The sequence below is a fragment of the Musca autumnalis genome, unplaced genomic scaffold (genome assembly GCF_047663935.1).
Source record: "Musca autumnalis isolate F117 unplaced genomic scaffold, ASM4766393v1 scaffold_4, whole genome shotgun sequence".
In the NCBI taxonomy this organism is placed as follows: domain Eukaryota; kingdom Metazoa; phylum Arthropoda; class Insecta; order Diptera; family Muscidae; genus Musca; species Musca autumnalis.
Window position 1 is genome coordinate 230,371,909 of NW_027411977.1, and position 27,000 is coordinate 230,398,908.

Sequence of the window (27,000 nt, forward strand, 5' to 3'; positions counted from 1 at the left end):
TTAAAAATCCATTTCTTGTGGCCTTGGGAGGACAACAAAAAATTTTTAAAAAAATCCACGTTTTTTGGCTTTGGGAGGACTAATTTTTTTTTAAAAAATCCATGTCTTGTGGCCTTGGGAGGGCTACAAAAAAATTCTTTAAAAAATCCACGTTTTGTGTCTTTGGGAGGACTACAAAAAATTCTTTAAAAAATTTACGTTTTGTGGCCATGTGAGGGCTTGAATTTTTTTTTTTTAAATCCACGTTTTGTGGCCTTGGGAGTACTAAAAAAATTATTTAAATAGAGAAACTGTTCTCTGATGATCATCACCAGACTACTACATCACAACACCTCTCCCAACATCTGGTAACTCTCCCCGCCGTCGTGAAACCAAAACATAACTCTGACATTCCCAAACGTCAAGCTGCTGTCATGTTGGTTTGTTTTCATGTTTGAATTTCTTTCAGTCAGTTGTTCTCTTTGCTCTCTAGCGATTCAATAGAGTAAAGATATGTTTTGTTTATAAAACAAATGCTGACAGTATTGGAATAAGACGCGAATACTAACTAATGCACGTGCGTGTGTGTGCGGGTATCTTATGAGGACAACTAGATTAGTGCGTATTTGACTTAGAAATAAAAAAATCCCTAAGAAACCACCATTCGACCTGACTGCCTGTGTTTGCCATTTGCAGCAGGCAATGTTGTTGTAATTACCAAAAGACAAAGTGAAACCCTCATAAGAATTGGTCGGTAGTGTTGCTCTTGTTGTTGTCGTTGTGCGTGTATCGTCAAAATGAAGGACTTTCCATGTATGAACGATGAACAAATCCAAAGTGGACAAAAATTATGTGAAGCCGTTCGCAGGCATCCATGTCTCTACGATCCATTGTCATCTGGTTATCAGATGAGAAATATGGTCAATTCAGCATGGAAAGCTGTTGCAAAAGAATGTAACGATACGGGTAAGTGAGCAAAAGAAAGTTAAGCTTTAACAAAATATGCAAAATGTAAACACAAGAAGGGTTTAAAGGTGAACCAACCATTTTTGGTTTTTGGTAAGAAATAGTCATTGTATCTGTATTTATTTTGCTGTTCTTGTGTGTGTGTCGGCCTTTCATTCAGTTTTTGTTTGCCAGATGTTTTTGTTGTTGTTGTAGTTTTGGCTTCCCAATTGTCATAATGAAGTTGAATTTCTCATCAGTGACTTTCAAACTGTGTCACTATTTTGTACAGTGTTGTAGCTACAACAACAACAGAGCAACAGATGTTTTTCCCTTCAGGGTTGTATTCGTTGTCAAAGAGAGCGGGTATTTGATATTTGATCAATACAATTTGAATATTTGGTAATTGAGAAATTGGAATTAAAATCCAATTAGTCGTGTAGGATTGTAAATGAAAGTATCGCAGGTACATTTTTCATTAAGTAAGATAATCATATAGTACGTTTATATAAAACCGGATTAACAAACCCACTGGGTTTCAAATGTCAATTCAATTGGGTATACGTCAAATAAATCCTCATAAAGAAGATTACATGCCTGAGGCTACCATGGTAAAACTAAAAAAAAATTAACAAAAACAAAAGAAAAAAAGCGAATGTTGACAAAACAATATCAAAAAACGTGAAAAAAATTGAAATTTCTTTATTTCTTCTTGACATTGTCACCAGGTAAAACTAGTCATGAGAGAGCAATTTTGACAGTTTTCTCTTTTAGCATTAAAAAGGTAAAGGAACAGAGCTATTAAATTTAATTTAATAAAAAACGTTTACAATAGATCATAAAACACCTTTTATATATAAATACTTAATTTATCTGACACATATCCAATGAAATTAACAATTTTAATGACAGGTTTCACTAAAACCTCCTGTATGCATTTTTTGCAATGGAATTTGCAATGCATTATATTTGCTAAATGGAGTACTATAGCTTTGTTCCAGAACTAAAAAATTTTTACAACTTTTACGACTTTTACACATTTTACCCGAAAACCCGTTCCCGTACACAAAAAAGTTGTAAAATGTTCACTTCTCTTTAAACAAAAATGGCGCTGAATGACGCTCTCTTTAAAAACTTTTTACTCCACAAATTTGAGCGTGTAAAAAACTAGTAACATGGATGCAGGCGTCTGATTGGCTGGTATGTCGACTTTGCCATTTGTTTCAGCTTTTTTGACGTTTTTTCCATTGTTGCGTTCCCGAACTTTTTGAAAAAACTTTTGTGTGGCAACAATTTTTCTCTCTTTTACGAGTTTTGCTATTAAAAAGTACGGGAACAAAGCTTACATTTGCTAAATGGGGTACTATGTAAGCGCATTATTGGAATAATAAAAGCTTATATTTCCTTCATAGATAAATTTGTATCCTACATTTCTTGGTCATCTTGATCTATTTACCGCCGTCAACATAAGAAATTTGAAGTCGAGTCATAAATCAATGCCGGTACCTATGAATGGTAACTGCGTTGCAAATTCACACTTCTCCGATTTATCATCGCACAATAATACGTGTATTACAACAAAAACAGCTGATTATCTCATTCTAGTTGTCAAAATGCATTATTGTGAATAACATCACATACAAAACATAAACAAGCAATTCACAGTATTGCGTTATTGTGAAGAAATGTTGACGTTTAGACTGATTTTTGAGCAGCTACTGTAACACCTTCATATGAAGTGTGAATTTGCAACGCAGTCACCATTTGTAAGTACCGCCGTTGATTTATACCACGTCTTTAAACTTGTGGTGTTGACGGCGGCAAATAGATTTTCATACAGGGATGGATAGTCAAAATTGTCAGAATATATAGAATTTTCCGTTGTAAAACCACAAATTTGTTTGATAGAAGTTGTATTCTATTTGCGGGAGACTCAAATTGCGTTCAAATTACTGTCGTTTTTACAAACCGCCAATCAGGACGACATTCAAGACGCCAGTTTCTTTGTCGGTGTTTTGAGCATCCAATACCGCAGTGATATGCTATGTTTACATTTACGAAATCCACTCGATTTCATCTGTCAAATCCATGGGTTAAACGTCAAATGAAATCCAATGGATTTCAGATGAGATTTCATTTGACGTTTGAGCTATGGAATTGACAGATGAAATCGAGTGGATTTCGTAAATGTAAACTTAGCAATACCGAATAAACAAACTGCGTTGTTTCGTTATTTGAAAGGCCGTTAAGGTAGAAACAGAATCAATCGTCGCTTGCTTGCTTCCCCAAAAGTCAAATTATAAAGGAATGCCAGAGCCTCCTAACGAAGAACGCAGGCGGATATGCAAAGAGGCTCTAGCATTCCTTTATAATTTGACATTTGGGGAAGCAAGCGACGATTGATTCTGTTCTGGCCCTTAAATAGATTTTCATACAGGGATGGAAATTCAGAATCGATAGAATATAAAGGACGTTCTTTTGTAAAAAAAGCAACTGTTTTTTAGAAGATGTACTCTATTCACTCAAAGTGTGTCCTAATTATTAAATTTTTTGCAAAACTTTAATCTACTTGTCTTCTAAAACTATACCGAATAATGAATGCAATTATTTGGAACGCAATATACACGTAAAGTAAACAACAGGTAGAAAACTAATTCCTTGGGTAGATTTTGCAACCGTGTATATTTCATATAATAATAGGCTTTGCAAGTTTTCTTTTATAAATAAATACATTTTTTAATTTGATGCCTTTCGATTGATATCCTCAAATTTCTGTCACCAGAAAAACTTTTTTCATCAGAATTTCATAAGAGTTAAATGATCAATTTGGACCACTTGTGAACGGATAAACAAAGATATTTTCATAGTTTTTGTCGTGGTAACGAAACCAGTAGTGGAATTAGGTATCTGTTATCAAAATAAAAAAATATTAAAAGAAAAGCTATATGGTAACATGGGGCGCCTTCGACACTGGGGCGGCTACGCCAGCGCCGATTTTCTCGCAAAATACAAGTGCTAGAAAAAATCCGTTAAAGGCAAAATTGTGAGTTTAATGAAGATCTGATAGCGGACGCACGCGGTTTTGTGTTTTCAGGGCATTGGGAAAAATAATTATTTTAGGTATTTTTGGTGATATCTTCTTTACCTTTTGTGATATCAAAAACACATTTTATACCGTTAGAAGGCAACTAATGAAGAATATAAATCCCAATAATTCGCACGAAAAAAGCAATTGCAAATGTCAATATATTAATAATATGAAATATGTAAGGGGTGGGGCGCCTACGCCATGATAGGGGCCTGGTGAGTTAATGTTAGAAATTTGTCATGTTTAACTTAAATTCTTTATACCATAGATATACCGCACTATAATGTGAAGTTAAAATCAAATATTGTCCTAAACGTATCTTGTTTTAGTTATACTATGATTTTTGTAGCTAAATTCAAGGTACCTACTTCAATTAACCGCTAGAATCGGTTACTTTTTGTGAATTTTAAAATCATTTTTGATTATTCAATAGAAAACATGTTCCTTTTTTTTGCACAATGATGATATTTAAGGAAGAAGTATGGTAAATTACAGTTTTAGAGTCCGTTGGAGAATTTTCAATATCGATGGCGAAGCTGCCCCATGGGTGGGGAGGCTTCGCCACTTTTTAGACATTTTGTAAAAACTCAAAAAAAAAAAATATTTTAAAAACAAAATTATAACCATTTTTATATCAAAACTTATAGTCAAGATTTGTTAATATTTGTACCAAAAGTAATATTTGAAAAAACTTTAACTTTAACGGTTAACGTGGCGAAGGCGCCCCATGTTACCATATTTATTTTTTAATTAAAAAATAATGTAATTTTTTAAGCACCACTCAAAACTATATATGGACTGAAATGGGACACTCTTAGGCATCTTTTTGAAAATATGAAACTATCATCCATATTTTCCTTACAAGTTCTACCGCCATTATTATAAGTCTTCTTTTGTTTTAGTTTGGATTTACCGAACAGATTTATAGTGTTCTGGTTAACTTAAAGTTAAAAGTGATGATTGAATTTCAAGGAGGAGCTTCTTGGCATTAACTTTCAATGTAAAATTGTATTTTAATGCCTCCAAATTGGTTTATTTTGCGTTTTTAAATCCATCAAAAATTCAAAGAACACATATAATAATGGCCCCTAGTCCACTGAAGTTGGAATATCAATAAAATTTAGTACCTGAGGAAAAATAAAATAGCTCGCTTTTTTCGCAAAGCATTTTTTACCCCCAGATCGTTAGTTCCATTTTGTTTCACAGTGTAATTTCATTTATGAACGATTTTAGCCAAGATTAATGTTTAATAAAAATAGGTAAAAAACTTTTTAAGTTAAACGGTTTTATGTTAAACATACATTGCAATGTTTAAGATAAATGTACTAAAAACAAAAAAATAATAAAATAGATACAGTCGTGGGAATTATAAACATATGCGTAGACTAGACTAAAATAAAATAAAACCGTGGGGCACGTCAATTGTCTACATTCGTTGATTAAAATGTTTGTTTTGTAATGTTACACTATAATTAGGCAGTTGTTCAACCGACAGCGATGGACGTGTGGTAAGTAGGGCTAGAATGTGGAAACAAGCTAGCAAGCTCGATTATAAGCGAGTTTTAGGGTTTCATAGTGGTGAGCGAGTAGTACTTTGTCGATTAAAGACAAACTACGAGCAGTGAAACGATTCCTCGCCAGCCAGCAGTGTGAATGTCCAACGATAAACTAGTTGCAACATCTCTTTTATTTACATGGAGTGTATAACTATTGGAATTTCCATGAGCAAGAAATAGTAAGTAATTTCCTCACCGTCTGCGGTCCAACTGCCTAACGACGAATTAAACGATTCTTCTATCGCACATTAAGTCGATAATTTGTAGACAATTGACGTGCCCCACGGTTTTATTTTAGTCTAGTCTATGCATATGTTTATAATTCCCACGACTGTATCTATTTTATTATTTTTTTGTTTTTAGTACATTTATCTTAAACATTGCAATGTATGTTTAACATAAAACCGTTTAACTTAAAAAGTTTTTTTACCTATTTTTATTTTCTAGTTTTTAGTTTTTATTTCGCATTCTGTTTAATTCATTTAGTGCTTCATTATTGCAAGGTTTCTTGCCCGTTAGTTTATTGCAGTCCAACTCCTCTATACGTAGTCCCTGCAAAGATCTTACTCTACTAAGAGCCACGTAGGCTTGACCTTCTTCAAACAGTTTCGCACCTAAGTATACGACTGCGTGAACCACAGCGCTGCCCTGCATTTTATATATTGTAGAAGCCCATGATAGTATTAAAGGCAACACACATCTGTGTGTATCGCTCCCGTTGTTTTGTTAACCTGGCTTCATATTCTTCAGGTGTTTCTGACGCTATCATCTGTGTGTATCGCTCACGTTGCTTTGTTAACCTGGCTTCATATTCTTCAGGCGATTCCAACGCCGTCATTTGTGTATATCGCTGACGTTGCTTTTTTAACCTGGCCTCATATTGATCAGGTGTTTTTGACGCTAATTGTTCCCGTCGTTTCTGTAATCGACTATTTCTATCACCTTCACTTTCTTTAGCTCGTTTTGCTTTATACTTTTCTTTCGCTTTTTGAAGCCTTCTTTACGTTGTGTTGCAGTTTCTGTTTTATTTAAACTGTTTTATTTTTTAACCTGGCATCATATTGCTCAGGTGTTTTTGTTCCCACGAGTAATGGACATTTAAACGGTCGATCCCCCCAGAGGTCCAATAAAGGGGCAAGGCTATGTACAACAAGATGCGCCTGAGTCTTGAGGGGAAAATTAAATTTAATTTAAATTTAAATCTTAATTATACGCCATTTAGTGGCTGCGCCCATCTTAAATATTGACGTTGTATAGTGCACTGTATTCTTCTTGTCAAGCCCTTTTATTTGATACCCATATTGGTGGGATTGATAAAAACTTGTTATCAGCCATTTGGTAGCGGCGGCCATCTTAGATTTCAATTTTGCATTGTAAATTGTATTCTACTTGTTGAGACCTTTCATTTGATACCCATGTTGATGGGATTGATAAAACCTAAGTTATCCGCCACTTTGTAGAGGCCGCCATCTTGGATTTTAATTTTATATAGTACATTGTATTCTACTGGTTGAGCACTTTTATTTGATACCCATATTGATGGGATTGATAAAACCTACGTTACCCGCCATTTTGTAGCGGCCGCCATCTTGGATTTCAATTTTTTATAGTATATTGTATTCTGCTTGTTGAGCCCTTTCATTTGATACCCATATTGATGGGATTGATAATACCTACGTTATCCGCCATTTTGTAGCGGCGGCCATCTTGAATTTATAATGATAATGAATAAACATAATTGTATTGTCACCAAAATCCAAAGTGTATACAAAATTTCAGATTAATCGGTTGACAGGAAGAGGGTGAAATTTGAATTACTAAATTTGACCCATGGTTTAATAATAAAGGTTAGCCAAAGCTTTATGTCAATTTAATTTTTTTCATTCGAGTATGCCTAAAACTTCAAAACAATATAAACAAACTGTGTATGTGTGTGTGGTGTTTGAATAATATGCCAAATAATTTTAAAAACAATCGAATTCAATGATTTTAAAATTGTTTTTAGACCATTTGTATGGAAGAGATTGGTGAGATTTGCATTGAAACAATCAGTTGATCATATTCACAATTCGATTATGTGGAGAAAACATAACTCTTCATTCATTTTTCTCGTTTTTTTATAAAATGCTCAAAAAATGCATTGTAAACAAACTCACTTGTTGCTTTTATTTTGAAGTTTTAGGAATTCAAGAAAAACAAGGGTTCTATAGATTTTTTTCATTTAAATCTACCTCTTTACTTATACCATGAATTTGACCCAAGAATAAATAATAAAACAAACAGGGTGAGCTAAATAAAACCATTTAAAAACAAACTGTATATCATTTTACATGAGAAATGTATTCTCTTTTACTTTTGTCTTATGACGATCTAATAGTTTCAGTTAATATTTGTAATAAAATACATGTGTTTAATATCTTTGAGTTTTAATATTAACAGCTGCTTTGATAAATTTCCTCTATTGTGTAGTTATGATTTTCCATCCCTGGCTGTCGCTTATGATTGCCGTTGTTGGCGGCATAGAACGCCTTTGACGAAGAACTAGGCAAGTTTTGGGTTTTTGACAATCAATACATGAACTCAACTGTCTGTTGTAAACGCAGGGTTAATATAATTTAAAACAAACAACGTTTTTATAAATCGTATAATTTAACTCGTCCGTTCCATTGAATATCTGATAAATAACTTATTACGGTGCCAAGTTGAATGTGTAACGCCGTTGTTTTTAGGACATTACAACAAACTGTATAAACTTGACGGCGTTAGCCAAAAGTTAATCACCTCAGTATATCTACTCAGTTGCAGGGATGGAAATTTCATAAATGTGGAGAACCTTCAATGTCAAAAAGACTATAGCAGCCCACCAACAAACAAACGAAAATAAATAAATAAAATATTTATCAAAATGAAAAGTTAAGCAATGTTCAACAACTATATGTCTGTTTCTAATTTTTACTATGATAAAAATTTTTCTTTATGTTATTGGAAAAAATAGCAAAACTTAGTAGATTTTTGCAATTCTTGAACAGACCAACTATTAGACTCCTAACAGATAACCAAAGTTATTATCGCACAGTGGGAAAAAATACCGATCTAGCGTGCAGGAAATAAAAAAATGGACTTCAAAGAAACAATGAAACTTTAGTACTGTACTTAACGGCATATACAATAACTAGAATTGATTAGTCGAAACGGAATAACGGAACATTGAACGTACACTGGTGTGCGAAATAATAGAGCCACTGAAGTTACAACGCATTAAACGTTTCTAAACCACTTCTGAAAAGTGTTTTATGGCGAAGATTGCATTTTTATAGTGCAATATTATCCTATAAATAAAATTCAGTCAACATTTGTCCAGTTTGGGGGTTGACCTTGTATTAGGCAGGGCAGAGCCTGTAAAGATCTGTGCGAAATAATAGAGCCACTTTAAGTAAATAAGACAATTTCTTAAGGAAATTTAAACTTGACCGTCAAAATCATAGGGAAAACTTTAGTTTTTCTTCCTAACATTATTTTCCTGAATGAACCTGCACCAAAAATAAAAATTGTAATTCCCCTTCTAGAGTTAATGGGGCTGAAAACCCATATGGACCCAGAATCAAAAATAATGCCCCGTAAAGACCTCCAAAATATATTGCAAATATCAATAATATTTGTGATTGTGAAGAAAATGTGCTAAACTATTATCAAAAATAAGAAAACATTAAAAACCCGTCGAAAGAACTTAATATTTTTATGATTTTAGATCAAACAAGTAAAAAAGTATCAGTCGGTGCTCAAGAAGTATGGAGTTGCCCCTGAAAAAAATTGGATAGCAGGTCTTAAAGTGAACTTATCCGAAATTTTTGTGGGAGCTACCGGATGGAGTGGACAAATATAGTCCATATTTGAACCTGATCTATATCTAGTAGACATTTTTGAACTTTTGTGGGGGAGTTACCTGAAGGAGTGGACCAATATGACTTATCTTCGAACTTAAACTATGTTTGGACAAAATATTACTAAGGCCAAATTTTGGACCGAATCGGCAGATCCGTTCGAGAGTTATCTTGCGCTCCAACCACCCACCTCACATGGTGTCAAAGGGGGTTTTTGCAACTTTCAGGCTAAGTTCTCGGGAAGTATGGACTTGCCCCTAAGGAAACTTGCCCGTCGTGAATACAAGTGGCTAAAACAAAAATCAAAGCGATTCGAGAGATGGCCCTAAACTGAACTTTTCCGAAATTTTTGTGTGGGAGGTACCCGAAGGAGTGGACCGATTGATATATCGAAACCTTATCTAAGTCTGGTACACACTTTACGATGGGCAAAGTATGTATCAAATCGGTTACTCCCTTCAAGAGTTATCGTGCGCACAAATTTTCCGAACATTTTCGAACTTTTGTGGGGGAGGTACCGGAAGGAGTTGACCGATATAGCCCATCTTCGAACTTAAACTAAGTTTGGGCAAAATATTACGAAGCCAAAATTTGAACCGAATCGGTGCACCCGTTCGAGAGTTATCGTGCGCTCCAGCCAGCCAGACAGACAGACGGACGGACATTGCTCAATCGACTCCAAATTGTCTGAAACACATTTCGTCCAAACATACTTGGGGTCTAAAACCATTATTTCGATGAGGCACATTTTGCCCGTATGAAAGTGTATATACACTCGTTAGCATAAATGCTGAGGGTATAAAAATTGGAGGTCCTGTAAGAAATATTACCCTTTGTAGCTCCCCTCTGCTCCAATAAACGAGCAAATAATGGATTGCTATCAATTCTAACAGATCATATGTGTTATTTAAGAACAGCCTAAAACAATCTATGGGTACAGATATCACGAATCCTTAAACATAAAACATCGACTTTTATTTTCTGAACGCTAGATCTGTATTTGTTTCCAATGTGCGACGGCGTCGCTTTTATGCATTCGTGATTGATGTGCTGCACTAGATCAAATGTGTTCTTCTTTGACACAGCGGTGTCGAAGTTTTTCGGCAATTTACACACATACGACCCGAATGCATAGAAAGAGCGCACGAAAAAGAGATAATGTTTTGATTTGTTTTTGTTTTGTAGCGTGCGTGCATAAAAACACACTAACACACAGTCATAAGTTGCCAATAGTTTTAATACATTCACCTTTTGGGCTGTTCTCTTTTTGGTCACGTCTGCACTAGATTGGTTCGTTCGACGATCATTCGTTGATCTTTCAGTCAGTGCTCAGTGAACTATGTATATCAACCTCTGGTGGAAGAGTGAGCACATGTTTTGATTTGTTTTTGTTTTGTAGCTTGCGTGCATACAATTTACTAACACACTGTCATAAACTGCCAATGTTTTAAATACATTCACATTTTTGGCGTCGCTCTTCTTGGTCGGCACTGATTTAAACTAATTCATTCGTGAACAATACAACTCAAAGCCCCCTGCTACACGGCGAAATAAATTTCATGAAATTATGCGCTCTTAGGTCGAGTTCCATACTAGAGTAATTTTATTAATTTGCTGTAGTGTGTAACTCGATTTAAGAACCCCGATGAATGAGGAAATTTTTATAACAAATTTCAGCATGTGGCATAAGACTAAAAACCACTGAAGCAATATTACAGTATTCTATGACATGAGGAATGTCTCACCTTTTTATTTTTTTTTTTTCATATTTTCAAGCATGGTGAAAAAAGTAATGCCATGTTCAGACTAGCGGTAATTCGCTCTCTATTCGATGTTCGACCCCAAATTACGATACAATTACTTCATTTCCCATACAAAATTTTGAGAACGAACAACGATTTTTGTACATTGTTCAATTTAAATTACTCTCAGAACGACGATAAAATATGTCCCATCTCTAACAAACGAGAGAATTTATCGAAATAAATTAATTATGACAGGAAAAATACAAAAATTAAAAAGTTATTAAAAACCCAAACATTTTTAGAAAAACTGCAAAATATGAATGAAAAGCAAACGGTTTAACGACTAGTATACATTCAAATCATAACAAATTTTGTCTTCTCTTTCAATGCATTTACATTTCTTGTCCATCGTTTCAAATTCGCGTACAAATTTAGAAACAAAAATCAAATTAATTCGTGTACGTAATTATGAGAACGAACGACGTTATTCAAATGCTGGTATGAACATGGCATTAGCCAACATTAATGTTTAAAAACAAAGTCGATGGTCAGACTAGCAAGGTTTCATGAAACCAATTTCGTTAAAGTTTCTTTTCAAATTTCGTTAATGTCCACACACGTTAACGTGAAATTTAAGATCTTTGCGTGTTCTCTTTATTTTACCATTCGCGTTTGTTGGGTTTCTCATACCAATAAAAACAAAAAAGACATAAACCAAAAAACAACACAAAATAACTAACATTATTAATTAAATTAATATTAATAGTTAAATTTTCACTATTTCATTAATTAAATGTTTTTATTAAATATATTTATGTTTGTTTTGTTGTTAACGTTTGGTTGAGAAAATAAAAATGAAAGAAAATTGAAGAAAAAATCTTGCAACGAAGAACAAGAAGAGGCAACACAACAAACACAGAAAACCATGTACATGGGTTTCACTACTTCATACCCCTCGCCAATAAACTTGACGTCGCCATGTTGAAATCGTGCTAGTCTGACCATCGACAAACTGTATTTCATTTTGCATGAGAAATGTATTTTCTTTTACTTTTTTCTCATGATGATCTATCTAATAGTTTCGGTTAATATTTGTAATAAAATACATGTGTTTAATATCTTCGAGTTTTAATATTAAGAGAACGTCAGAACAGCATCTTTGATAATTTTCCTCTATTGTGTAGTTATGATTTTCCATCCCTGGCTGTCGTTTATGGTTGCCTTTGTTGGCGGCAAAGAAACACATGCTCTGTTATTTAGATCCAATTTATGTGTGTACATTGTGAGTTATTGGTATTCACGTATTCACAGGTGGCTTTCAAACTGTGATCATATGGGATTGTTAGTTTGAATACTTATGGTGGTTCTACACGGTATGTTTTATACATGTTATGCATAGCATCTGTCACTGTTTTTTTCGCCCATATCTAATTCCTTCTGCACAGCAAAATTTTATTTTTCAGTTGTTTTCTGTTGTTTTCGTTTTGTATATTGCGAACAAACGAAAAAGCTGTTTTCGTTTTGTTCTACAAACGAGAATAGAGCGCGTTCTATTCGTAAAAAATGCTTATGTACACATACCCATATCACTTTGATGCATACAATTTTTTGTATGGTTCACACCATGTGTACAAAATTCAGATTTGTAAAAAGTGACAGTAGTTATGCATAAAACATACCGTGTAGAAGCCGCATTATTGAGTAAAACCAAAGACATAAATACAACAAGATAAGACATTTCCTTGATATCATTCTTCAGTGAATGGCTTTTGAATTTATCATAATGTTATGTTACGATATGGTGAAATAACATTTTTTTATTTACCGAATTTACCGATCCAATTGACATGGAATTATTCTTGAATAGATGATTGAATTCATAAATTTCGTTTCTGATACCATTACATGAAATGTTCCTCCTTGGTTGCGATTTTGAATTAACTGCAACCTGTTAAGGGTAATGTTTCTACACATTGTTTCATAAACATTTTTTTGTTACATGCATTTTGTCTAGTCTTATTTCTTCTATGTTTTTGGTAAAACAAGTTTAGTAATCGGTTGATTTAATAAAAATCAATGACAATGAATGGAATGGAATGAGAGAACATACAAAATGTAAATCTTCAATGATCTTCTTAACCCAATTTTTATCTCATGGCTATATTACACAATTATTGTTTCATGAAAATTAAAAAGTAAAATATTTTCCGTATAATATTTTTTGACATTGTTTTCCTTTATACCATCTTTTATAGACACAGTATTGAGCCCCAGCAGTAAAGGTGGAAACAGAATCAGCTCGTTGCTTGCTTTCCAAATGTCAAATTATAAAGGAATGCCAGAGGATCTTCTCAATTCCGGCGGCGTTCCCCATTTAATTTCACATATGGAAAGCAAGTGAAGCAAGCAAAGAGCTGATTCTGTTTCTACCTCAACTCTTCTATTAAGCTGTAAACACATCCAACATTTGGTAAAATTTTGCATTTGGCATTGACGTCCAAAAATTTCTCTTGTTCTAATTCTCTTTGTGTTGCACACAACAACGCTCAGTTTTGGACTTCAAAGTTAGAAATTTATTCACTTTTCATTGTTTACATGTTATACAAACGCATTGCAAAAACATAGAAGAAATAAGACTAGACAAAAGGCATGCAACAAAAAATGTATAGAATGTATAGAAATACAAACTATGTATAGAAATATTACCCTTAACAGAAACAATGCAGGTTGTAGGTAACTTAAAATCGCAATCTAGGTGGAACATATCATGTAATAGTATCAGAAACGAAATTTATGAATTCAAGGATCTGTTCCAGAAGAATTCCATGTCAATTGCATCGAAAAACACAGGAAAAAAGTGTTGTTACGGCATGTTAGCGTTCAGAGCCAAACTCATTACTTTCAAAGGCAGCGCTAAGCGTTTGTCATGAAAGCAAAACTAAATGGGAAAATCCCCATTGTTGTTGTAAAAACAAATATGCATTTGAAAGAGTAAAAGTTAGCTGATAGCGAAGCCGTCCTACATCCGATATGTCTGAGGAGCCTTCATTACCAAAGGCGAAACATGTCATGTCACATAGTGATGGGTGTGTGGGTTCGAATCGTCGGCTTTCCTTTTTCACTTGCATTATTGATTGATCATCAAGCTCGACTGCAACGAGAAATTAATTAAAAAAGAAGAAAATGTTACTTTATCATATCCTAAAATTACATTATGTTAAATTCAAAAGCCATTCACTTAAGAATGACAGCAAAACAATGTCTTATCTTGTTGTATTTATGTTTTTGCACATTGACTCATTTTTGAAGTTATTCTTGTTTTTTTTTTTTTTATTATTTGTTACTCATTTTATAATAAAAAGTATGTAATAACAATGTTTGGGAGGGATTATATTATATTTTTACATTTCTTAAATGTTGATTGCCGAACATATGTTTTACATAAAACATATGGCTCACGAAGGCGTTATCAAAAGTTTTATGTGTGTTACCAACGCCCAACGTAAATCGACGACGATGGACGACACGAAACTTAAAAACAAAAGTTGGACGTGTTTAAGGGCAGGACAGAATCAATCGTCGCTTGCTTTAGCTTTGTTCCTTTGCTTTTTTAATGGTAAGAGTGGTAAAAGAGAAAAGTGTCAAAATTGCTCTCTCATGAACATTTTTACCAGAAAAGTAAAGGAACGGAAAAATGGTAGATCTGGCTGCAATGTCAAAAAGAAACATAAAAAATCAAAAATCTTTTATTTCACAGTTTTTAATTTAGTTTTGTCAGCGTTCGACTTTTTCTTTTGTTTTTCGTCCAATTTCTTCTTCATTAAAAGCCATTTTCGCTCTCTCTCCTCTCTCACTCTCTTAAAAATTGCTTCCAGTTTTCCACTTTTCGGGGTTAAGGAACGCTCTGCAGGTTAAAAATGGTAAACTCAGGTAAGTAAAGGAACACAGCTTTTGCTTGCTTTCCAAAGGTCAAATTATAAAGGAATGCCAGAGCCTCCTAAAGGAGAACGCAGGCGGATTTGCAAAGAGGCTCTGGCCTTTCTTTATAATTTGACATTTGGGGAAGCAAGCAAAGCAAGCGACGATTGATTCTGTTCTGGCCTTAGGGCTTTACGCACTGACATTTTTTTCAATCCTCCCATACGTAACATACGCATTGAGTAATTCTATAGTTATTTTATAGACAGTGATTCTCAAACTTTAAACATAAAAGGAAGTCCACATTTAGTCTGTGTTTAGATCAGTCAAGATCATCCATATACGTTAACGTAACTGGAACAACAACATATTTTTTTCTTTATTCTCATCTGTCGTGGTTTAGCAAAGGAAGGACTCGCTCGGAGAGACTAATGCACAAAATATTTTGAGCATCAATGCATATACGCAATGGTGCACAAGAAGATAATGCTATTTTGGGTTTTTGTATGGGAAAGAGAGTTTTAGTTAACTTTTTCGTAAAGACGCGTGCATGGCTGATATACGTTAACGTGACTATATGATACGTGTACTCACAATGAGAATAACAATCAGTCGTCGTTGAGCAGCTGACAAGTAAACATGTGCATGTATGTACGCATAGTTTTAGCGGGGACACTGAACAAAACCGCACACACCCGCCACATGTTTACTGGTCGACAGTTCTAACAACCACTGAATGCTGATACAAACTTTCTTGTGATCCTCTCACTACTTTACTCTCTTTTTTATTTTGAGCATCAATGGTTTAGACCAGAGTGAGGCAGAGAACATTTTTGGGTCTCTCTTGTGCTCTCAATGAGCGTAAATTTGTTGTTGTTCACAACGTGTTAGCATCTACACAGGCTGTGAGCGATAACAAATTTACGCTCACTTTGAGCACATGGGCTCTCTTGTGAGTCACAATGCCTCCTCCTGGTTTAGACTCTAAAGTTTAGAGTCTAAACTTTAGACCATTGGTGTCCAAAATAAATGAGAGAATTGATGGGAGAGTAATGTCCCTATGGTAAACAACGGCTGACATGGCTCTCATTCGGATTTGTTATTCTCTGTTGTTACGACAACGTGTAGGCGTGTAGATCAACGCTTTAGACCAGGAGGAGGCATTGTGACTCACAAGAGAGCCCATGTGCTCTAAGTGAGCGTAAATTTGTTATCGCTCACAGCCTGTGTAGATGCTAACACGTTGTGAACAACAACAAATTTACGCTCATTGAGAGCACAAGAGAGACCCAAAAATGTTCTCTGCCTCACTCTGCTTTAGACACACAAATTTCTCGGGAAAGTAAATTGAGTTTTTTGGGAGAGAGCGGAGAGGAAAGAGCTCCTCAATACTCTTTCCTACCCCCTATTGCCTAAAAACTGAATTTATTTTCCCGAGAAATTTGTGTGGCTAAACACGGACTTAGCTGCTGATTACAGTTTTGTATGTCCATATCTATGGTAACCCTTTGCCTCTAAACACCCTCTCTCTCCGACAAACTGACAATTGCAGAAAGGAAAATTGACTAATGTAAATATGGACTTAGTCGGCTTTCACACAGTGTCGTTTTGACGACAACATTTCACAGCTTCCGTTTTGATGTTCATTCGTAGATGTTGTCAGGGTGGGAAAATTAAATGAAGAAAACGTACGAAAAGGTACTGTTGATGTAAATTCATACACAAAGTAATTATTTTATTGCACTTATTTATTATATTTCTTACCTGCAATATTGTTTTTCATTAGAATCAATATATACACATATTTTGTAATCTCTATTTCAAAATATTTCATTAAAACATGTTTGTACATTCGGTACATAAATAGTACGCTTAGGTAAAGATGTACGATTGGCACAAAAATCCCGCAAAAATGCAACCCTGCTTACAAAAAAATACGAATGAAGCGAAAACGGAGAGCAAGAAATGACGTCGTCTCCGTGACGAAAGTACACTGTGTGAAAGCCGACTAAGTCCCAATTTACATTGGGCGAGTTTACTTGCGGCAATTGTCATTTTGTAGGAGAGAGAGGTGAGGCATATGGTAACCCTTTGCCTCTCAGCACCCTCTCTCACCTACAAACTGACAATTGCCGCAAGTAAACTCGCCTAATGTAAATTGGGACTTTATTACGGCTTATAGCATGGTATAATAAGAAAGGTATAGCAGAGCCCACAGCTGATTACAATTTTTTTCTTCGGTGACCGACTTGTGTCAAACCCATTTTGACCGACTTGTGTCAAACCCAATAGGCCGATTTGTGGTAAGATATGCGGCGCCATCGTTCCCTCATGACACTATTGAAGGCGGAGACGAAGATTTTACCCTTGCATCAGCACAACAAAATGTTGTCGATGCAGTACCTTCTTGGGGTGTTATCGCCGTGAGCATCATTGCCACGACATAGTGGGCAGGCTTCCCTCGCTCAGGCACGTCAGGAGAGATCTTCATGATCTGGAAAAATAGGTATAAACGATGCCCTCTTTATCAACGAACCTATCAGGCAGACTTGAATGGCATTCATACTGATGCAGTTGCGCAGACCGTACAATGCTACAGTGTGTATTCCGTATTCGGAGGCCACCACCACCCATCCATTGCAGCAGTAGAACGCCAACTATCAAGATAGAACGAGTGGCTTTAGCGGACGATGCAGTCGACTCAGTACAGTATCGGACCCGAATTGATGCCACGATATCCAACACATGCCCGGCATGTGAATTGGGACCACATGACACGCTGCATTTGTTTAGCTCACTCACCACTGTCTCTTGATTCTTTATGGGCGCAACCAGTCCATGTTGCAGAATATTTGAGTCTGAATACAGAGGAATCAGCACCACATAACTGAAATATGTACATATTTGCGATGCTGCAACACCAACATCCACAGTCTACACTCAGGCCAAACTAGTTAGCCCTGACTATTTAGTTTGCTGTCAAATACATTATTGTGACCATCGAGGAATAATAAGGTGTAACGCCAAAAAACAGCTGATCTTCATACCAGTTGTCAAAATGCGTTATTGTGAATAAAATCACATACAAAATGTAAACAAGCAATTCACAATAATGCATTATTGTGAGCAAATTTGACGTTTGTCATGATTTGATGTAACACCTTCTTATTCCACCATGATTGTGACATAAAATACAAAAGAAATCAAATCACAATAATGAACAATCTAATATGTTTGACAAAAGTTGTTAACAGTACTCTGAATGGCCGACCTTCTGTAAGCGTTGCCAACATCTGTAGCAGCAACATTTGTAGCAGATCCGCATAAAAAATACATATATATATTTTTTTCTTTACAACGTTCCATTTATTTTTTTTTAATTTTTTTAATTTTCAATTTTCATTTCAATTATTATCTCACTGATTTTTACAAACATGTCAACAATTTGTTAACCCGACTGTCTATGAAAACAATTATGGACAGCTGGAAGACAGCCGACAAATGTATGTATGTGTTAGTAGATCAGAGTTGTATTTGAAGACAAACTGTCTGGTGTAAACACCTAGTAAGTGTAGTGTTGATTTTGTATGGTTTTTTCGAACCTGTTCTACCTTCCTTATTAGAGTTGTATAGTTCATGAACGAACTAGTTCAATTGAACGATTCATTGAAAAGAGCGTATGAACTAGATCAGTAGATATAGTTCATTATAGTTCAATAGTTCACTGAACTATAATCAGTCGGTGACCGTACGATCAACGAACGATTCACAATCTAGTTCAACATGTCGTTCACAAATACATAAAGTGACGGCGTCTTTTATGTTAAGGGATGCCTTCGTAATGTGATCAGTTTGTTTATGTTTTGAATCAAGGTACATGGAATAGCTGTCCGAAAATGAAGATTTCTACAAAAACATAGAGACATAACATATTAAAATATGTCGAATCGATTACCTAATGAATCTGCCTTTTTGGATAAAAAAAGGGAAAACATAAAAAGAAACACACAAACACAAAGCTTTTTCGCAATGACAATTTCTGCACACACACACAACATAAGATTTTTTGCCAGCCACCTAAATGAAGGATGTTTTTTTTTCCTAGAATTAATTAATCATTCTTTAAGAATGCAATAAAACTATGTAAATGTAATATTTTTGTTATGGGTGTATGTATCCGTTTTCATCAAACGACCGATTAAGAGCCGGTGAACGATTTTTATCCGAATGATCGAACTGGACAGTGAACTATGAACTAGATTACTGACCTAGTTCAGTTTAAAGAGCTGAGCTATTGAACTAGATCTTTCAAATGAACTAGATTGTACAACTCTATTCCTTATTCTACCATGGCTTATGGTACGTTTAGACTATGGTGGGTTTAGCAAATCCAGTCGATTTAATTTGTCATTTACATACAATATATGTTAAATAAATCGACATAATGCTCTTAAAGATGATATAAGTGTATAGTCTAACAGGCGTTTTAGGCTGTCGAAAGCAGGGTTGGTTTTTTTAATCTTACGCCCATGCCTAATATTCAACGCGATGTACTAAAATAATTTACCATCATGCAATAATAAAGGTAGTAGCATGGACGAATCTTAATATTTTAGTATTATGATTGGGTATAGATTTATGTTTCATAATTATTGGTAATAAATATCTTTAAATCTCTTCTTGTGTTTACATATTTAAAAAGTCACACTTACTAACCTAACCATACAGTAGTCGTATTAAAATCTTAACCAATTGTTATATAATTATGAGAAATTACATGTCAAATCTGACCATAATTTCCCGCCTTCCTACCTGCCTACCCCCAAAAAACACCTCTAGCTTCCAACTGCCGATTTCGATGGAAGACAATACGCAGTTCATTTACACGATCTTTTCGTAAATTTGGCACAAGTTCCCAATATTATTTGTACGAATATTTGGACTTTTTGGTTCCCCATATGTCGCTGATGGAAAAGAATGATGAGAGCATTGGTGGGGCTGATGAAATGAATCCTTTACAATTGGACAAAGAAGAAGATAGCTCACACAGAGATGATATCAGTTTAAATGATACCGATACTACCAAAAGTGCCGATGAACATTTTAAAAATAAGCTACGTAGAACTTCGTCAGTTATTGAACTGGATCCAGATAGTAATGGTGGTGGTAGTGGTGGGGAGTTGGCGCCCAATAGTACCACAGATGATGATCAATCTAAACGAAAACTTGAGTCACCACCACCTTTACCACGGCTGCAGCAAATTCAGCCGACACCTAGTCCCAATCAGTCCTTGAACTCTTTTGATGATTGCCGGCCCACACGTATCCGAAAACCACCAAAACGTATTTATGTGCCCGAACTTGAAACAGAGATGCAACAAGAGAAAAGGCCACGTCGTATTATGGAGAGGCGTAAGTCACTGGGCGGTCTGGTTCTACGGGAATTTATGTACAAAAATAACATTTCCCTTGATGAACCCGCCGAATCACCTCAAAGGGAAGAGAAACAAAAGAAAGCTGCCGTTAGTTTTTGTGATGAGCCTGAAATTGACATACCCAAAAAATCAACCTTCAATGAGGTGAAAGTTATTGAGAATTTGGAAAATAATTGGCAGCAAATCAAATCCACCTCAGACGCTGAGGTCTTTGCAAAACCTGAAATGTTGGATGCCAGCACCGAGACCGAGCGAATGGAAATAACCGATGAAAAGGCCATACAAAGCAATGAAGAACCACGCACATTGGATGATGAGTTCCTGGATTCATTGAGGCCTCAAATTCGAATAATGAATTTCCGCCAGAAAATCAATTTTAAGCAGCGTGTTTACCTGGCTCTGATGGATGTCCTGGACGATGCCAAGAATTTCCCCAATGATGAAGATGATATTGTTGAGCTGCCACCACCCATGGCAAAGCATTTTGAATCTGCCACCAGTGGTGAATTGCGTTTAATGCGGGAGTTAGTGTCCCTGGTAAAGGCTGCCAAGGTCTCCTCCGAAGTTGTTGATGCCAATAAAAAGGTGACAATTGTAAGGTCATCATCGGAAACCAATTTAACCAAACCAAATCGTTTGTCTGATCCCAAACAACATTCACCCACTACCAATGGCCTGGAGGAGCTACTTGGGGATGATGAACGGGAAACCAGTTCACCAAATCCCACTGGCGGAGCAAAATCCCACGATTCCTTGGGTATACCACGACACATTCTGCACAAGGCCGTTAAGGTTACGGGACAAAGTGGTGGTACTTTGTTGGCCCAAAATGGTGATAAACGGCGGATTTATCGTATATATCCTAAAAATCAGGTACCAAACTCGGGCACGGGAGGTTCCACTACTTCGTCTGCTTCTTCCACCTCATCCATGGTGGTGGGTGGTGGAGAAAAGGTGGTTGGCACACATCAAAGTAGCAGCGGCAGCAGCAGTAACGCAGGTACATTTTTTGTCACCCCATCTAAGCCACCATTAAATCGTGCACCCACATACATAGGTCCCATGAAAAAAATGGCACCTCTCAACAATCCTTGTACCACTCCGATGAGGGGCACTGCAATTCAGTATCCAAAAATAGTACCCAAACAAACAGGAGCTGTAACAAGCACTGGCGCCGCTGGTAATGCCAGCGGCTCTCCAGCAGCAGCAACATCATCATCAACCACATCACCAATGTTGCCACCCAGCACCACTCGTTCACCAGTTTTATCGGGTAGCTCACCACATGCCACCTCCACACCACAGGGTCAAAAAATTAGCATTTCCACACATGTGCCCAGTGCAAATATCTTTCGCAGACGCTACTCCATATGTGGTCCAGCACCAAACTCTTCTGCAGGTGTGCCTAGCAGGGTGATAACAACAAATGGTGGTGGAACATCAGCCTCGGTGCAACAATCACGGCACTCTCTACAACCATTGCAAAATATTCAACAAATGCGTCAAGGGTTGCAGCAACATTTACAACAAATGCGTCAGGGCATGCAGCAACATCAGCAGCAGCAACAACAACATCAGCCCTTCAAGTTATCCCAACAACCCATAAAACTAGCTTCTTCTAGCCCAGGAGGAGGAGGACGGCCACCACCACAAATGCAACAAATACGGCCTGTGCCCATTGCCAGCATCAGTTCGGTAGTTGGCAATGTTCGTTCAATTGCCGCCACCAGCACCACTACGACCACCTCAACCACCAATTCCTCATCACCATTTCAAATTTTACAACCCAGAAGCCTTAATTCATCAGCCATGGATAACGACACAAGAAGCAATAGTCCCAGATTCAACCAGGACTCTAATTCCACAGATGGTCCAACATCGTCATCAACAACTACAGCAGCAAGAAATTCAAACAATTCCCCCGAGGGACCATCGGCTGATTCCTTTTCTCAAAATGCAAATGATATACCTGTTTTAGAAACAGCCGGCACCATTGCCGCCGATTCATTTGAACCAGAATTCCCCAAACCACCTTTTATCAAAGATGAACCTCAAGATTAAAATCTACCCTTCAAATATTATTTCCTTTTTTAAGTTTATATGTAATTATTAATTTTTTTCATTGACTTTTTTAATAATTGTTAAAAAAACAAGAAGAATAAATTCCAAAAATTTCATTTCAAATACAAGAAAATTAAATAATTTACGCCCACAAATCCCCAGTTTCATGTTAATAAACTTGTATTGAATAAACTTTTTGTGTTTTACTTTGGAGACATTTCGGCAAGGAAAAGGGTAAGTACGGTTAAGAAGTCATGACAAAACAAATGCCAACCACGAACACACAGAAATGAAGGGAGAACACAACATTCAAAGCGGAGACAGGCACAAGCAGCATAGGATTCTGGCTCAAGTCATTTCTGGTAGAAGAATAAAAGGCAACCTAGTTTAAATTTGACCAAGCAGTTCTCTAATCTAATACTATGTTTACATTTACGAAATCCACTCGATTTCAAATGTCAATTCCATTGCTCAAACGTCAAATGAAATCCAATCGATTTCAGATGAGTTTTCATTTGACGTGTACACAAAAGAATTGGCAGATGAAATCGAGTGGATTTCGTAAATGTAAACATAGTCTAACTCAAAACCGTGAAAATATTGTTTTATTTTACAATGATTTACTTACGTTACTTGTTCACTAACTGACACCACTAACTGCACATTTACATCAAGAAGGTTTTTGTAAGCTGAAAGCTTTGTTCCCGTACTTTTTAATAGTAAAACTCGTAAAAGAGAGAACTGTAAAATTGTTCTCACACAAAAGTTTTTTTCAAATAGTTCGGGAACGGAAAAATGGAAAATACGTAAAAAACGGCGTACCAGCCAATCAGACGCCGGCAATCATGTTACTATTTTTTACACGCTCAAATTTTGGTCTGTTCCTTTACTTTTGAAAGTGGTAAAACCGGCAAAAGTAGCAAAAGTTGTAATCTGGTTCCATATGAATTGTATGGTGTCTGAAGTAAAGGAACGCTTTTCGAGTAAAAAGTTGTAAAACTTGAAGATTCTTGCACGTAAAGGAACAGAGCTTTTGTCGAGTAAAAAGTTTTTAAAGAGAGCGTAATTCAGCGCCATTTTTGTTTAAAGAGAAGTGAACATTTTACAATTTTTTTGTGTACGGGAACGGTTTTTCGGTAATATGTGCAAAAGTCGTAAAAATTGTAAAATCTTTTTAGTTCTGGAACAAAACGAAATTAAGGGCCTGTTTCACTATGTCGAAAGAAAATTAATACGAACGAAAAACACCTAAACTTTGCTATTCATGGTAATATTGACTTTGTTTTTGCTTCGAAACAATTACACAATTTGAAAATCATACACGAGTTATGTAGTTTTTCTTTCGTTTTCATTTTCTTTCAACATAGTGAAACAGGCTGTAAATTTTCCCTGCAAATTAAAACCAAATTTTTCGAATTACGATTCCACAATAATTTATTTGGGCACAGCTTTACTTTAGTTGTCCAGTAACTACCGCCACTTGATGGTACATTTACATCAATCAAGACTTCACATGTGAATTAACATTGTATTAATGTCATAGCTTTGTTCCAGAACTAAAAAGTTTTTAAAATTTTTACACATTTTACCCGAAAAAACGTTCCCGTACACAAAGAAGTTGTAAAATGTTCACTTCTCTTTGAACAAAAATGGCGCTGAATGGCGGTCTCTTTAAAAACTGTTTACTCGACAAAATTAAGCGTGTACAAATTGGTAACATGGTTGCCGGCGTCTGATTGGCTGATACGCCGACTTTGACATTTGTTCCAGTTTTTTTACGTATTTTCTATTTTCCCGTTCCCGAACTATTTCAAAAAACTTTTGTGCGAGAAAAATATTTTTACAGTTCTCTCTTTTACGAGTTTTACTATTAAAAAGAACGGGAAGCTTATATTTTCCGTGCAAAATAACAAAAGTTTTTTATTGCGATTCCGCAATGCTGTATTTGGACACAGCTTTACTTTACTTTGTCACTAACTGACGCCACTGATGGCAAATTTACACCAAGAAACAAAATTCCACAATGACTTACTTAGACACAGCTTTAAGGTGCCATCTGCTTTTTTACGTATGTTATGTAGCTTGTATATTCACATGTGAATGCATATGTACAACAAAATTGTCATTTTACATACAGTTTATGTTGTTTGCTACATTATGTTTTTTGTAGGACATAACCTAAAAATGTAAGCAACAGCTCTCCTAAACTTTGTAAAAAATAAGCAGCGAAATTCTGTCTATACATTGCACAACTTCCATTTTTTGCTGGGATTTTATAAAATCACCTTCAAACTTCTTTGTCGGATATCAAACTACCTTCTCGAATAGCAAAACACATCCAACCTTCTTTGTTGGGTATCAAACTACCTTCCCTAGTAGCAAAACACCTTTAAATTTCTTTGTCGGGTATCAAACTACCTTTTCGACCTTTCGGACCACCTTCAAACTTTTTTGTCGTGTATTAAAACACCATTAAACCTCTTTGTCGGGCATCGAACTATCATCTCGTACATATATCAAACCACCTTCAAACTTCTTTGTCGGGTATCAAACTACTTTCTCGAGTATCAAGCCACCGTCAAACATTTTTGCCGGGAATCAAAAACCACCTTGTCGCGTATCAAACCACACTCAAACTTCTTTGTCAATTAAAATTGTTGTCGGGTATCAAACTACCTTCACGAGTATCAAATGACATTCAAACTTCCTTGTCGGGTGTCAATCTACTTTATCCAGTAGCAAATAAACTTCAAACTTCTGTTTGGGGTATCAAACTACCTTGTAGAGTATCAAAACGCTTTAAAACTTCCTTGTCGGGTATCAAAACGTCTTCAAACTTCCTTGCCGGGTATCAAGCTACCTTACCGAGTGTCAAAACACCTTCAAACTTCTTCGTCGGGTGTCAAACTACATTCTCGAATATCAAAAACAATTTAAACTTATTTGCCGGGTATCAAACCATATTCTTGTATCAAAGCACCTCCAAACTTTTTTGTAGTAAATCAAAAGCCACCTTCTGGAGTATCAAACCACATTCAAACTTCTTTTTAAATTGTCAAACGTTTAAATTTCTTCCACCTTCAAACTTCTTTGTCGGGTATCAAACTACCTTCTCGAGTATCAAAACAGCTAAAACACCTTCAAACTTCTTTGTCGGGTATCAAACTACCTTCTCGAGTATCAAAACAGCTAAAACACCTTCAAACTTCTTTCTTGGGTATCAAATTATCCTCTCGAGTTTCAAAACACCTTCAAACTTCTTTGTCGGTTATCAAACTATATTCTCGAATATAAAATCCTCTTCAAACTTTTTTGTCGGGAATCAAAAATTACCTTCTCGAGTATCAAACAACATTCAAATTTCTTTTGAGTATCAAACTACCTTCAAACTTCTTTGTCGGGTTACTCACCGTATGATTTTTTAGAGCTTTAGCACCACGATGCAATAAATAAGGTGGATCAGTAACTACAACAAGATTATTTTAATTGAAATTACTTCAAGCTGTCAAAAATTTTGTTGACTTTTTTATACGATTAATTCAGAATAACAAAAAAACTTGACAGATTGTTTGAAATCAGCAGGTCTTAATGTTCCATCTTATATATTGCACCATACTTTTGCACCATTATGCCAAAAAGCATGGAAAAACATTATATCCGTGTAAACAGATATGCAAAAATCTTGAATTTTTGTGAGACAAATAACCGAAGTTATCGTGTTCATCAGTCACTTCATTTGGTGCCGTCAGGGATTTGGTGGAACCTTTAAGTCGTTATAGAGTCCGCGAGGATAAGCCGCTGTAGAAACATTAAAAAATCCAAAACATATCCTTAAACAACTCGGTTGATCCGTTCGAAAGTTATTATGTTCACAAACCAGACAAAAACATTACATCGATGAAACATATTTTTGATAGCATCAAAGTGCATATACCCTACTTCGCCAAAAGGCTGAGAGTAATAAATTTAAGTTGTTTTAATAAAATATTAAAATAACAACTATTTGATTAAACCTGAATATTTTGAAAAGCTTCTATTTTGCTTTTCAAAATAGTCAGGTTTAATCGCCATCCGAAATAAAAAACTCCAACCATCCTAATTGTAAGACCGGGCACCGTCAAATGTGTGGTTTATTGCTATTAGGGGTCGATTATCGTTAGCAATTATCGTTGAGTGGAGTTGCCAGTTGTCAAAATTACTTTATGTATGGCAACCTCCAACTGAAATTTTTATACCCTCCACCACAAATTTCAACCATTTCGGTGGATTAATGTGCCCACAACCTTCAAAATACCGAAATCCGGAAGGTACCATTCTATGGGGACTATAAGATGGCGTGGCGTACCTACAAATTTCGGGGGGAAAGTTTTATACGCCTAAAGAAGACTAAAT

The 27,000-nt window shown here is 35.7% G+C and overlaps 1 protein-coding gene across 2 annotated transcripts in view; it reads left to right on the top strand.

Annotated features, from left to right (window-relative positions):
• The window catches only part of LOC141400579 (uncharacterized), a 42,873-nt gene extending 20,073 nt beyond the window's left edge, over positions 1-22,800 (top strand). The window contains exons 1-2 of one of the 2 annotated variants that reach the window (XM_073979822.1): positions 439-945; positions 19,952-22,800. In XM_073979822.1, the coding sequence (XP_073835923.1) occupies positions 777-945; positions 19,952-22,608 (2,826 nt within the window). In that variant the 5' untranslated portion in view covers positions 439-776 and the 3' untranslated portion in view covers positions 22,609-22,800. Of the gene's footprint in view, positions 1-438; positions 946-19,951 lie in introns of those variants that run through there. The other variant, XM_073979823.1, reaches the window with a different exon arrangement.
• The last annotated feature ends 4,200 nt before the right edge of the window (positions 22,801-27,000 follow it).